Source organism: Benincasa hispida, chromosome 9 (assembly GCF_009727055.1).
Source record: "Benincasa hispida cultivar B227 chromosome 9, ASM972705v1, whole genome shotgun sequence".
Classification (NCBI taxonomy): Eukaryota; Viridiplantae; Streptophyta; class Magnoliopsida; order Cucurbitales; family Cucurbitaceae; genus Benincasa; species Benincasa hispida.
The window spans coordinates 82,139,623-82,154,970 of NC_052357.1; the positions used below are offsets into that span (position 1 = coordinate 82,139,623).

The window sequence follows — 15,348 nt, forward strand, 5'->3', positions numbered from 1 at the left end:
TTGCCATATACGCTCTCTTCTTTTTTTGGCTAGAACATTGGGAAACTTCTATATACTAAATGATGTAGAATGCTTCTTGTTTTGTCTTTTCTTCTTTTTTGGCATGTTTAATCTGGAGAATATATGCATTGAAATCTTGGTTTAGCTGAAGACAGAGGGTTGTTGGTCATAGATTATCGGTTAGTTCAGTTACAACTTCATTAATGATCTCTTTGAGAATGAATTCTCCAATCTCTGTTCCTATAAGCTGCTTTTGCGGCTTGAAATCCCTCCATTCTGCTGCTGACAAGAAGTAATCTGAGAAGAGTAAATTTGATAAGTTTGCTTCTTTCCCAATGGCTTCCTTCTCACAGATGATCCTCCTAGCTTCTTCAGAACCCATTCGACTGCCTTGCTTGGAATGGGCCTTCACCACTTCCCTTACACAGTTAAAAAGTAGCTGCTTTGTTTGATGTATTACTCTTTTTGATATCAGGAGCTGAGATGCAGGATTGGATGTTACAAGTTCCTGCAGTTCTGCAGTCTCCATGTCACTTGTTTTCTCCGTTGCTGCAGAGTAAAGAAGTAATTCCCAGAGAGTGGCTGACAGAATTGAGTCTTCTGGAACTTTCTTCTGTAGAGGAATGCCATTGCATAATCGATCATCGTTTGGTCTTGCTTGAATTAGACTCCGCTTCCCTGTTTTCATGTCCTAAACAAGTTCAGATCATTCAGTTACAGCTGCTTTTTTTTCTTGGGGAAGGGGGTAATGAGATAATATTGGATGGATTCATGTTCGTTCATTGTTCATTCGTGTTGAAGTATTGAAAGACATTAGAGGCTCTGTATATGTATATAGGGTGGTAACTTCATGGACATGGAAGATGAAAATCATTGTCTAATCCAGGTCTGAGTTGCTTACTTGGTTTCATACTCCTAGATACCAGCTCTTTTCCTGCCGCAGCCTGTTTGGTGTCGTTAGTTCAAATGAAAACTAAATTTCCTCAAGAACTGTAGAAATGTTATATGGTTCATTCATGTTTACAGAAAGTTGTAAATGATAGACTGCTCATTTTGTATTTCTGTTAATGTACATATGATCCAAAAATGCCTCGCAGTTCAAATAGATTTGATGAATTTGGTGTCTTGGACAAGTTGCCATAATTTAATCTGAAAACTATGTGAACAGATTTGGACCGAGACTCAAGGAGAATGGCCGTACCTTCAGTACTTGAAAGTTGCAGGGTTCTGGAGCTTGGAAAGTGTTTGAAGTTGATGAATTAGCATGTTGTCTTCTTGTCGGAGGCGATGTTTCTTCATTATCTTTTTCAGAAACGGAACAGACCATCTTTTGGGAGCTACAGGGAGAAGAAAAGTTGTCTGATTCTGCAACTCTCTTGCAGCCAACACTAAAAATCCAACCATTTTTTCCCAAATCCTTAGTTTGCTGCTTCTTATTGATGGAAACAAGCTTCTTACACGAATTCTTCAGCATCTTATTAATCTCTACAAGTCCCTTTCCAAACCTCATAATGCTGTCCAATTTTCCACCGCTGCAGGCAAAACCACTGCCGCTACTCAAGCTCTTTCTCGAGTAGTAGTCTCTCTCAAAAAGGTAATCCTCCAACTCGAAAGGTTCTTGTTGCTCTTGCAGAAGTTGTCTCAATGGTGATCTTGGTGTCATGGATGCTATGGAAAAGAGAGGTTGAAATGCAAGTGGAGAGTAGAAGAACAACATATAACAATTAGAGAAGGCAATTCACTTTTAGTTGGAAGATAGAATTATGTGGTGCAGATTAATAAATCATGGATAGATCAGAAAAAGCTTATCTGTCAGAATCTGATTTATCAAAACCTTGAAACTGACTAAGAAAAGATTGACCATTAATGATAGCTGATACTGAGGAGCAACTATTACTAGGTAAATATTTCCATTTAACTGCTAAGGACTGCTGCCACCATGTAATGTTATTGCCTTAGCTGTTTTTTTGTAGACATTTTGTTTTCTTGTACATTTTTCTGTCTAATCATTGCTTGCCTTTACCTGTGGGCTTCTCAATCTTTACTCCTTTCATTGTACATGAAAACAGAGATATACGGAAGATCTCATTACAGCAATGCAGGTGCCTCAGCTCCATTTGGTCAATGATTAACTGACCATTTGATCAACTGATATAAGAAAGAAAGAAAGAAAAAGGTACAGTAGTATTAGTTTTTGTAAGAAAGGCTACAGAGAACTTATCTATTTTGTGTCTGGTCCAAAAGCCATTGGTGGATTTTTGAAGTCTGTGTTTCTTCTTGATTATGAGAGTTCTGTTTGAGATTGATAAGTTCTGTCATGCCTATCATGAATCTGAGATTTCTTTCAGGCCATGGTGTTGCCTTTTAGAAGTAAAGCTATTGGGGAATGGAAGAGATATCAAATCTTCAATCTAGCGTTGACATTTGGTTCAGGTAAGGAATCTCATTTAACATGGAAATCTGAAGAAATCTTTTGGTACTCTTAGTTTTTCAAGATAATGAATGGCTATAAGAACAAATTTCCTTTTGTGGTGTAATTTTGAAGTTTAATTTTCAGTTCAGTCATAAAGTGGAAAAGGATGGGAGTTTGTTTCTATCACCACCTCTCCTTCTGGGCCTGACCCCATTTTTGGATTTCTTTTCGACTCTACTAAGATCCTATATTCTGAGACATTATTTTCCTACGAATACAACAAAATTATCTTAGAAGTTACCATTAACTTGAATGGAGAAATAAATACTAAAAGGCAGCATTTCAACATTTTGATTCAGAAAAGACTAAGTAATAACATTTTGTTAGGGAAAAGGATATATATCGAATTAAATACACTAACAAACTGATTACACCTCAATTATTAGAAATAATACACTCAATGTATAATATTCAAACTCCAACAAAAGTCAGATGGTGTGACAATGCTTAGATATGAAAATAACAAAAATCCTAAAATAACCTACAAATCTTTTGAGACTCAAACCGTAGTTGAGACACCCTTGTAATAAGCGTTATCCTGAAAACAATCATTTGTTCTGTACGGGCTGCAAACAGACTATAACGGTCGTCTCAACAGGATACAACAACTAACTTCAATAGAATTGCAACTTCGAACAACACGGATCTGGCAAAACTTTTGGGTACTTACTCCAACTCAACTCAAGAACCGAAGAAAGGAAGGAGAGAACTCTTCACTTTGGAATGAGATGCTATCAATGAAGAACCAAGTTGTTATTTATAGGCTAGCAACTTAATAACTCTAAAAAATACAAAATCAAATCAAATAAATACAAAAATTGAAATATTTGTTAATTTTAACTCAATTGCGTTGTTACTTGACAAAAATCAAATATAACTCATTCAAATTGAAGAAGTTACAAATTTAACTTTTATACATATTAAATTTGTACATAAAACATCATTTTAATTTGAAATTTCAATCCAATTTGAAAGTTCCTAAATAATAAATTTAATCTATACAATTAAATTTATTTTTATATTTTAAAATTTAATGGTTTCACTTTCTTCCACTATATATATCCAACACATTTAAACCAAACAACTATGAAAAATCTAACGAAGTTCGTAAAGGTAGTGAAGATGAATGGTACTAAATTGGATAGTAGTAAGATTTATGAAATAAAATAATGTATAGTTGAATTACACGTCAAATGGTGAATGAAAAGAGCAGTATTATAATACTTAAAATCGAGAAGAAGAGGAAATGATGAGATGAATATCTTGTTCACACTATCAGTGTGTACTTTGAGATGCCTTTTAAGTGTAATATATCTTTTGCATAATCCTTTCTTTTAAAAAAAACACAATTAAGTGCATCATGGAACTTTTTTTTTCGTAGGTCCATAGTGTGTGTATATATTTTCTTTCATCCTGTAAATCTGTCTCATTTAGGTTTTATTTGGTAACTATTTTATTTTGTATTTTTTTTTAAAAAAAATCAAGTTTATAAACATTACTTCCACCTCCAAATTTTTTTCTTTCTTATCAACTTTTCACCCATGGTTTAAAAAATCAAGCAGAGAACTAAAAAAAAAAGTGGCTTTCAAAAAGTCAACATGCTTAATTTTTAGAAATAAAAATTTAAAATTAAATGGTTACCAAACAGGGCTTTAGTTTTTAGTTTTTGTTTTTGAAAATTAAGTCTATAAACACTACTCCCGCCCCCTCCAAATTTCATAATTTGTTATCTACTTTATCGATTGTTTAAAAAACAAGCCAAATTTCAAAACTAAAAATAGTAGTTTTTAAAAATTTATTCTTACTTTTGGAATTTGGCTAAGAATTTAACCATTGTACTTAAGAAAGATGAAAATCATGGTAAGAAATATGGATGAAAAAGGTTTAATTTTCAAAAACCAAAAATAAAAAATGAAATGGTTACCAAACGATGTCTTAATACTATTGATTTCACATCATTCTTAAATTCCATCAGGTGTAGTTGAGAATAAAGGACATGACATATTTGGAATGCTTTTGGAATAATCGAAATCACTTTTGACATGCTTAAAATCATTTTTCTTCTAAATTTGTGATGTTTGGAAATGATAAAAAAGTGATTTTGAAAACATTGAAAATCACTTAGAGGCCCGTTTGTTTTTTTGGGGAATGTAGGTAACCAAAGTCTTTAAATGTCTAAAATTACAAATGTTCGATATCTTAAGACAACAATTTTTGTTTTGCAGAAATATTTTTAAAGATATATGAAAATACATAGATAACATATGTTGAATTTGTAAGATTTATATAATGTTCCAAGAACGTTTTTGTGATAATTAATTTAATATAATTTGAAGTTATATATCATATTTGTTAGAAGAATGAGTGGTTTTCTTTTTTAAAAGACCATTATTTCATATTTAAAAACCATCCTTCTATTCCACTTTATTTTGTCTAACTTTTAGAAAACCTGTATTTTTTAATAAAAAGTTTGTCCACATTTATCTTTATTTCTTCTAATTTTTACCCTCTCCATGATTTTATTTTTTTAAAAGTTTATCTCTAGTTTTATTTTATTTTTTTTAAAAAATTAATCATTTTCCTCACCTTTTTCCTCTCCAATATATATTTTTTAGCTCTATCTAGTTTTTTCTCTACATGTTTGTCTTTTACCCCTTTTTCTTTACCTCTTTCTATGAGTTTTTTCCCTCCATTCTAAGTTTTTTTTCTTTCTTTAAAAAAAATCCTTTTAACCCCTAAATTTTAAGATATATGCATTTTTTTCAATTTGGCCTATTTAAGCTTTTAATTTTGAATTATAGATTTAAAAGATCTCTTTTCATTAATTATATTATTTTTATTATTTTAACCTTTTCTCCAATTAAAAAAATATTTAGGTTAATTCCTACAAAATATGAATAGGAAAATCAATTGCCTACAAAACAATTACTTTATTAGCTAATTTGAATAGGAAAATATGCTATAATTCACTAAAGTAGGGGAGGAAAAACAGAAACTACAAGAAAAACAAAAACGTTTCTCATCATTTTCTCTCTATCAGGGCCATTTTGCTTAAGCCACACCACATTTTTCATTAAAGTTACCAAAGTTTAGTCATTTTCTTTTTGAGGGAATTATCTAAACAATCCATGAATTTCGTATGAATTGGAGATAAATCTAATTTCATTTGAGTTGGTGATAAATCTTGACGATTTCATTTAGATTTGTCTTGGTTGCGATGAATTTAACCATTGCTCCAGTTGTCAACACTAGAATTAACTAAATTGTTTTTTAATTGAAAATGATATTAATAAGATAGGAGAATGAGGAAGAAGAGGACGAGAGAGGGGGAAAAGGTTACGACAATCGGGGCTTGGTTAGGGAGAGGAGAGAGAGAATATTTTTTTTCTTTCTTTTTAATTACTATTTTAATAATTATTATTTCATTTAAAAAATAAAAATAATCTAATTAATGGAAAGATGACATTTTAAACCTATTATTCAAAATTGAGGGATTAAATTGACCCTTTAAAAACCCAGAGACCAAATGCATCTATTTCTTAAAATTGAAGGACTTATATTTTTTCTTTTTTTCTCTCTCTTCAAAGTTATTCTCCATAATTGTTTTCTCATTCCTCCCTACTTTTTTTTATGTCTGTAATTTTATTTCTTTATCTTCAAATTTTCACTCTTTCTGTTAAATTTCTCTCTCTAATTTTTTCCTTAATGTTTAACACTTTTTTCTCTTTGAAACTAGTTTCTAGCTCTCTAGTTTCTCTCTCGAACTTTTACTTTTCAATATATAATTTTCTCTGTCTCTATTTTTTTTTTTCAATCTGAAATCAAATTTTTTTAAAAGATATTTTGATGATTCTAAAACTACCCTTAAAACAAACATTAACCATTTAAAACAAGTTTAATTAAAATTAAATAACATTTACAAGTATGAAACTAAATATTAATGTGATATATCACACTTTTACAAAAACTAATTATAGTTAAATAATCGAGCTCAAATATAATTGTGGTGCTATACACAATACTGTTTAGATGGAGGTTGTGTGTGCTGAGTTAAGATAATATTGCATACCTTCATAATATAATCGAATGGTTATGATATTTATAGAGTTGATTACCTTCTTTTGGCAGATGTCGTACTTGACGTGGTAGCGTAGATCTATGACCAGATTCTTGTGGTGGACGGAAAAATGGAATTGTTGAGAGTCTTTTCCAAACAATTCAAATAAAATTTATGATACCAATCTACACAATTTATGCTAATGAGTAATATAAGTGACAATACCTGGTCGATATGTAGGAAAGTATGAAAATTAGTTTCACAAAGCCAATTATTTAGTGAAAATGATAAATATGGAGTTTGATTTGAAATCGAATTAAGTGAGATAAAATATAAGCAATTGATTCTTCAACTTAACCGATAATACTGTATTAAGTGTCCTAAACTATTAATCAATATATGCATCCTAATTTAAACTATGTACCAACTAATAAGAATGTAATGCATCTCAAAATCAACCAAAAACATGCATTAAGTTTTAGGGTTAAATCATGATGATAGTTAGCGATATTGCCGGTCAACTACTTGATTTATTCTCTAGTTCTAAGCCACTCAAGACAATTATGTGACTCCAAAAATGCCACAAGACCGCACACCCACGAGATGAATCTTGCTACTTTTTGTAACCAACACATAATGATTATGGATTACATGTTAAGTCTAGAGCAATTAACATGCATAAACGATTTGATTTGTCACTCCTAACCATTCAAACAGACTAAAGAATACAAGCAACAAATAGAGATGCTTGTGAAATATAAAAATATGCATTAAACTTAGGATCCTCACATAATTACAAGTGGATTCATCCAAAATTTCTTATACTAAAACATAACTGGCCAAGAATACATATCGAAAGGAAGTAGTCAATACGTGTTGACATTGAGCTGGCATATACAATCAAAGGAATACAATCTGAAACTAAGAAAAGACTGAAAAGAATTAAAAATGACCTAAAGGAGGCTCCATAGCTTGGGTGGAAACTGTTGGGATTGGTGCCTTAGATCTTGTGGGTCTTGTAGTTTGTAAAATTTATACTCGAATTATTTATTTAATAAAATAAGAAGTTATTTTATTCGACACTTAGTTTGCATTAACCCAATCTAATATACTAAGATCCAAGATTATGTTATGTAATTTAAACATGTATGTGGTTGATATATGGGTGGATCATGTTTAAGTAATAACCTAAATGGTTTGTAGTATATGGATAAGGTTGGGTGCCTTATCTTGGTGATACTACGGATACAACCTACTTTGTAACTGTTACAATAATTGTAAAGTGTTACAAATGATGTGATCCTAATCGTTCATGTGGAGACGTGTGAGTGGAGGTATCTTCTACAAAGAGTTTTTATAAGACCGAACCGTGAAATGATTAGTCTCTCTTTATAATATCTTACTTGAAGAGATTAATATTTTAATAGGATGACCATCACCTTAATCCTGAGTGAGTTGTGAACATTTGTCTGTGGGAGCGATCCTTTGATCTGTATGGATGAGAGTGGCCAGATTCTCGATTCAATAAATTTATCATTTTGGGAATTTTTCAGAGTAGGAAGCTGGAAACACAGCTACATAAGATGGAATTCGCTCATTCCCTTCTCTAGGGAAAGTAGATGAGCGCTCCCTTAATAGTTGATTCTGAATCTTGAACAACGAGATCTCACCCTCTCATTGGCCCAATAGGAATTAGTTTATGTTGGACTATAAACTGTTTGTTCATTAGAAGGATCGATAGTACTTAAAAAGTTAGATGAAACTATAAAGGTAATTTGACCTAGCTGTAGTTATGGGCAATTCATGAAGATCGACTTACTATTGATTGGTTATATTCATGGAAACATAAATATATCTACACTGTGAAGAGTGCAACTGTAGGTCTTTAGTGGAGTGACTTGCAGTTAATGAATGTTGATTAATTCAATTAAAGGGTTTAGTTAATTAATCTTGTATCCTCGAAGCTTCTAATCTGTAGGTCCATAGGATCCCCTCACTAGCTCATTAAGTATAAAATAAAGAATAAATTATTTTAGAATAATTTGAATTGTTTAAATTATTTAAGGAAAATAAAGGTATTAATTATATTAATATAATTAATATAAAATATAATGTATGTTGATACACTATAGTATATAGTTAATTATAAATATGATTTATAATTAAAACTATGAAAGTAATATATATGAATGAGATGCGAATATTAATTAGGACTGTTTTTAAATATAGACAAATGAACCAAAATATTTACAAAATATAACAAAATTTTAGAACTATCAATGATAGATGCTGATAGACACTGATAGACTTCTATCAGTGTCTATCAACGTCTATCACTGATAGTTCTAAAATTTTTCTATATTTGACGTATGGACTATTTTGGAATCCTTCTTTTGCCGATTCGTATGCAATATTTGACGTATGGACAAAGATCGAGACTTGCAATATGCATACGAATCGGAAAAAAGAGAATTCCAAAATAGTCCAGAGTCTAAAATTTTTCTAGCAGTTTGTTTTGGACTAAAATGACCTCCACATGCATGCTCGTGACAAAACGACAAAACAAACTCAAACTCTTCATTAGGGACACATCTCCTATTTGATCTGAGCAAATTTTTCACAGATAAGGAGGATCTCATATAAAGTATTTAGAGTCACTTTTGAGTTTAGACCTTCTAGATGAAGAAGACATGTTAAAGGGAAACTTACCTGTCACAAGGTAATGTACCATGTCGGCGTACCATGGTAGGAAAGCAAATATCCTGAAAAGGTGTTCATCAGGAAAGTCTTCTCTAATTGGAATTAACTTTTCTTCTTGCATGATTTGGCTTAAGTGATCGGTCACTGAATTCTCGGATCCTTTTCTGTCTTTGATAGTCAATTTGTTGCAAAAGAAGGATCCATATTACAAATCTGGGCTTGGATTCTTTCTTCATCATGAGGTACCTAAGAGCGACGTGGTCAGTGTAAATAATTATTGGAAAACTAGGAATGTAAGATCTAAATTTATCTAAAGCAAAAATAATGGAAAGAAATTTCTTTTCTATGGTTGAATAATTGATTTAAGATGAATTGCAAGTTCTAGATGCGAAATAGATCACATGGCACTTTTTGTCAACTTTTTTTCCTAATACCGACCCAACTGCTAGGTTCCTAGCATCGCACATGATCTCGAATGGCAAGTCCCATCGAGGTGGTTGAAGAATTTGAGTTGATGTTAACTTCTCTTTAAGTGTGTCAAAGGCTTTCTTGCATTCATTGTTGAAATCAACTGTGGCATCTTTTTGAAGTAGGCTAGAAAAAGGAAGTGCAATTTTTGAAAAGTCTTTTAATGAACCTCCTATAGAATCCTACACTACCAAGAAAAGAGCGCACTCCCCTAATGTTTTTAGGATAGGGAAGGTTAGCAATGATATTTATTTTTCTTTTGTCTACTTCTATGCCTTTTGATGACACAAGATGTCCTAAAAAAATTCTACGAGAAGCCATGAAGTGACATTTTTCATAATTCAAAACTAAATTTGTTTCTATGCATCTTTTTAAAATCAAACTCAAATTATCTAAACAATCTTCAAAAGAATTATCATGCATAGTGAAGTCATCCGTGGAAATTTCTATGCACTTTTCTACATAGTCAGAGAAAATACTTATCATACATCGTTGAAACATATTTGGGGCATTACATAGCTCAAATGGAATTCTCCTAAATGCATATGTACCATAAGTGTATATAAAAGTAGTCTTTTCTTGATCTTCCTGTGCTATTGGTATTTGATAAAATCAAGAGAAATCGTCAAGAAAAACAAAAATATGGTTTCCCGGCGAGCCGTTTAACCATTTGGTCAATGAAAGGTATAGGAAAGTGATCTTTTTTTGTTACCTCGTTGAGTTTTCTGAAATTTATACACATTCTCCAATCGTTTTGTACTCTCATTGGAATCATCTCACCTTCTTCATTTTTTACAATGGTCATTTCGGTTTTCTTCGGTACCACAAGTATCGGACTTACCCATTGGTTATCTGGGACTGGGTATATTATTCCGACTTCAAGGAGCTTGAGGATTTCCTTGTGAACAATTTCTTTCATGGTTGGATTTAGTCTTCTTTGAGGTTGAACGGTTGCCTTGGATCCGTCCTCTAGAACAATTTTGTGCATGCAAAGGGAAGGGTTTATCTCTTTGGTATCATCCAAAGTCCAACCAATTGCTTTCTTGTAGTTCTTCAATGTTTCCACTAGTGAGCATTTTTTAGAAGACGTGAGTTCTCTAGATATGATCATTGGAAAGACTTTCTCTTCTCCTAGGAAAACATACTTGAGGTGTGAAGGGAGAGCCTTAAGCTCGATCCCTTGTACCTGAGATTTAACAACATCATTATTAGAAGAATAATCATTCAAATCAAAATCATTAGAAGTAAACAAAGAGTCAATCGAAGAGTCATCATCATCAAGATCAATGGAGGGCAAATTTTCATCAACAGAAAACAACAATTCATAAAAAATATCACATGTATCTATGGAGCAAAGAGACAAATACTCTTCTGGAAATTTCATGGCATCATATATATTGAATGACTTTACCTCTCCATCAAATTCTACTGATAAAGACCCTTTATCTACATCGATTCTAGTTTTTGTTGTTTTCATGAAGGGTCCACCGAGTAAAATATTAGAAGAAGAAGTAGAGTATGGTTCATCCATTTTCAAAATATAAAAATCAACTGGAAATATTAATTCACCAACTCTTAACAAAACATCCTCTACTATGCCTAGGGGTTGAATATAAAACCTATCAGCTAATTGTATGCAAACATTCATTTTTTGTAGGCCATTCAATTTTAGGTCTTCATAAACATGCAAAGGCATGACATTTATTGAAGCACCTAGATCTAGCATAGCATGAGTAATAATCCTTTCTCCTATCTTGCAAGGTAAAGTAAACATTCTAGGGTCTCTACACTTTTGAGGTATGTCCTTTTTCAATAAAACAGACACATTTTTACTCACAGCGACTCTCTCCTCCTCTTTCCCTTTTCTTTTCTTTGTATACAAATCTTTTAAGAACTTTGCATATCTAGGAATTTGTTGTATAACATTCAGTAAAGGGATATTAATTTTTACCTTCTTAAACATTTCCATTAGTTCTAAATCGGCATCCTCTTCTTAAGCTTAGCTAGTCTACTGGAGAAGGGGGCTTTAGATACATACGGTTCTACCTTAGGGGGAGAATAGTTACATACCTCTGGAAAGATGGAAACTTCCTTAGATTCATTTACCTTGTTTTCATGCTCATTTACCTTTTCTGGCTTCTTGGGAGATGATTGAACTAGGTTAGCACCTTGAGAGGAGGAAGGAATTTTCTTACCACTTCTGAAAGTGATTGCACTTACATTTGCATGCTTCATTTGAGCGGGGAGCTTACCGGATGATTTACTCTCCAATTTTCTTACCACAATTGTAAGTTGTGTGATTTGTGTGCCTAAGTTTGAGAAGCCTTGTCTAGTCTCTTGTTGAAAAGATTTGGTGTCTCATTGAAGTTGCTTTGTTTCTTGTTGAAGTTGGATATTGTCCTTTTGCAAATTATGGAGTTCCTGTTGAAATTTTAAGGAGTGATCAGCAAAGGATTTCACTACGTCTTCTAGAGACATACTTGAGGAGCTTGAAGAAGATTGGTTCCGGTTCTCGTATTGCCTTTGAGATCCCCATTTGAAATTGGGATGATCTTGCCACCCTTGGTTATAAGTTTGCCCATGGGGGTCATACTTTCTCTGAAATCCTCCAATGGCATTGACTTGGGCTTGTGGACAAGCCCTAGATGTATGTTCGGCTAATCCACATGCTCCACATGCTTTGACTTGAGGAAGGCCTCCTTGGGCAACTTGAGTAAAAAGGGAAATTAGATTATATATTTGCATCCTTAGCTCACTTACTTTACTAGATTGAGAAATAATGTTATAAAAACTCCTTGTGCCAAAATTCTGAGAGTTCTCTGTCATGGTTGATATGAGTTGGCTTGCTTCAATCGGCATTTTGTCCGCTAAAGCTCCACTGGTGGCCGCATCAATGTTGCTCTTCTCCAATGGAAGTAAACCTGAGTAAAAACATTGGATTAGATACTGTTCAGATATTTGGTAATATGGAAAAGAAGCACATAATTGTTTGTATCTTTCCCAGTATTCATACAAAGATTCTCCAACATTTTGCTTAATTCCATATATTTCTTTTCTTATGTTATGAGCTTTAGATGTCAGAAAGAATTTTTCTAAAAATTTCTTCTTCAAACCGTTCCAAGCAATGATGGATCTTGCCGGAAAGTAGTACAAGAAATCTTTAGCCATATCCTTCAAAGAGAAGGAAAATTTCCTAAGATTAAGTTGTTCTTGGGTTACCTCATGTGGGCACATTCCATCACATATTAGATGAAACTCCTTCATATGTTTGTGTGGGTCTTCACCGGGTTGCTTTTTGAAAGTAGGTAGGAGATGAACGACCCCCGGTTTGAGCTCAAATGGGATGGTCATCTCCAAATACACTATGCACAGAGGTTGTTGATTATAGTCTGGCTCCTCACAAGGTTTATTCCCTAGCTTCGCCCATGATGTTTGGTTGAGGTTGTTTTTCTTCTTGATGTTGGTTCAACTCTTCAAGTTCTTCTCGTTCTCTTCTTTCTCTTTCCCTTTGTAATCTCCTTTCCTTAAGGATTATATCTACAACAAAATCATAAAGTACACTCCGAGAGGAGTGAGTCATGCACAAAAGGAAATCTTAATCAAACTTACTATTTTTGTGTTTATATTTCTTATTATTTTTTTTCTTAAAAGGAATTCAAAATTCTAAAAGGTCAATTGCATGGTTCTCGGGCAGTGGCACCAATTTTTTCGGTGCTAAAAATATGTGTCATTAATTCTATCTAACCCAAACAAATGAAATTTATAAGACTCAAACTATGGCTAAAACTACCACTAACAATAGTGGAGTAAGAGGTCGATCCAAGGGAACCTCTATAAATTGGCCAAACTTGAACCTTGAATTAAAAAAGATAACAATTGGGGGGGAGGGGGTTGTTTGTAAAGAAACTAACAAAAAAGAAAATTTCAACGGGAAAATGAATATTGGGGATTTTTATGTAGATTTAGCAATTTCATCATGGACTTTAATAAAATTCATGCAATTAAGTTGTTCCATAGTTCATTAAGGAAATACCCTAATGCTCTAATTAGCCAATTAAACAATTAACTTTAGTTTAGTTCTTAATTTCTTCCTAAAGACATTCCACAATTAGTCCCTAAATTGCATTAAACCCATGGGTTTTCTCAACTATGACAATTCTTGAAATCAAAAGACTAAAAATTCAAGGTTGATTGTATGAATGTTCTAAATTAGTAGGTTCTTTCAAGAAAATAGGAAAAGAAGTCCAAGTTTTCTATCAAGATTACTAATTTTGCAACCTAATTACAATTTTGTTATAGAACCATGTAATTTTGCATAAAAAAAAATTGATCAAATTTGAGTTGTCAATTTATTTTTAATCATTTTATTCAAAATCTTAGCCAAAACATTCAAGAACAAGTAATTACATGAAGAAATTAAAAGAAAAAATCTCAAGAAAATGCTAATCTACATAATTCTCCATGGTTAAGAAATTACCTACTCATGAATTGGCAAAATCTTGAAGAACTCCATTGAGAATTGCATGATTGGTACAAGGAATGAAGTAATTTTGACAAAATCTCTCTAAAATTTATAAAGAATAGCTCTTAGGGTTCATGGGAATTAAAGATCTCTCTAAAAAAAATAAATTTCTTCTTATTGTTGAAGTCTAAAATTGAAGCTTTTATACTAAAGAGGGTCACAGCGTTGTGACCCTACGAAATTCGAGGTCGACGCTGGCTTGCACAGGCACGCACACGCTTTTTCTTTTCAGTCATTCTCCAGAGTGTTGCAACGTTGCGTAAAGCGTTGTGACGCTACTCTATTTTGCAACAAAATGGTGCTTTCTGTCTTGTAGCATCGAGGCAGCGCTGGACTATGTTGATTTGGGAGCGTTGTAACGCTCTGAGTATTGCTGAAATTGTTGTTTTACTTTGGCTGAGGAGTAGATCGGTAATTTGGCTTTGATCTTCTTCTTGAGTGATTCTTTTGGCTTATTTTGGCTCAATTTAGCTCCAAATTCTTCATGATGACTCCATTGATGTCGAGATCAGATTTTACCTATAAAATAACATTTTATGCAAAGAATTGAACTAGAATTTAGGGAATTAACATATAAATCATGGTTCTTTTCAAGACCTAATAGCGAGTTAGAAGAAAACTCTTTACATGTACGTGAGTCATGCCTTGAAGGCACAATGACAAAAAGGCCTTTAATTGAAAAAGGTTATAGAGGCAAAGAGCCTTAGAACTTCTACATTCAGACCTTTGTGGTTCGATGAATGTTAAGGTAATAGGAGGGCATGAATATTTCATCTCTTTCATAGATGATTATTCAAGATATGAGTATCTTTACCTAATACAATGCAAGTCTGAAGCTCTTGAAAAGTTCAAAGAGTATAAGGCTGGGGTTGAGTATTCATTAGATAAAATCATTAAAACACTTCGATCAGATGTGCCCGCATCACTAAGCCTTAAAATTCCAGATTTCAAACCAGTCATGGGCAGTTCCGTTTTTCACGTTCTATTCAGTTAACCAGCTACAATTTCGCTTGAAAATTGTTGAGAGTTTGAAATCTGACCCTCCCTAACCATTTTTCGTCTATAAAATGGATTAAAGCTCTCCACTTTTTGACATCAACTCTCCATCCCTGCCTTTCCATATATCTC

The 15,348-nt window shown here is 32.8% G+C and overlaps 2 protein-coding genes across 3 annotated transcripts; both read right to left on the bottom strand.

Moving 5' to 3' along the window:
- Nucleotides 1-15: 15 nt before the first annotated feature.
- Nucleotides 16-2,165, bottom strand: LOC120085471. 2 transcript variants are annotated; one of them, XM_039041449.1, is made up of 4 exons: nt 2,024-2,165; nt 1,202-1,668; nt 902-944; nt 16-678 (listed from the first exon to the last, which is right to left on the bottom strand). In XM_039041449.1, exons 1-4 carry the CDS (start codon nt 2,115-2,117, stop codon nt 167-169), a joined length of 1,116 nt encoding a protein of 371 aa, XP_038897377.1. In that variant the 5' UTR covers nt 2,118-2,165; the 3' UTR covers nt 16-166. The 2 variants fall into 2 exon arrangements, with proteins under 2 accessions (XP_038897377.1, XP_038897378.1); XM_039041450.1 differs by lacking the exon at nt 902-944 and having other exon boundaries at nt 16-691.
- A 9,891-nt stretch (nt 2,166-12,056) lies between these two features.
- On the bottom strand, nt 12,057-13,049 carry LOC120084936. The gene has a single exon (XM_039040748.1). It carries the CDS (start codon nt 13,047-13,049, stop codon nt 12,057-12,059), a length of 993 nt encoding a protein of 330 aa, XP_038896676.1.
- Nucleotides 13,050-15,348: the final 2,299 nt, after the last annotated feature.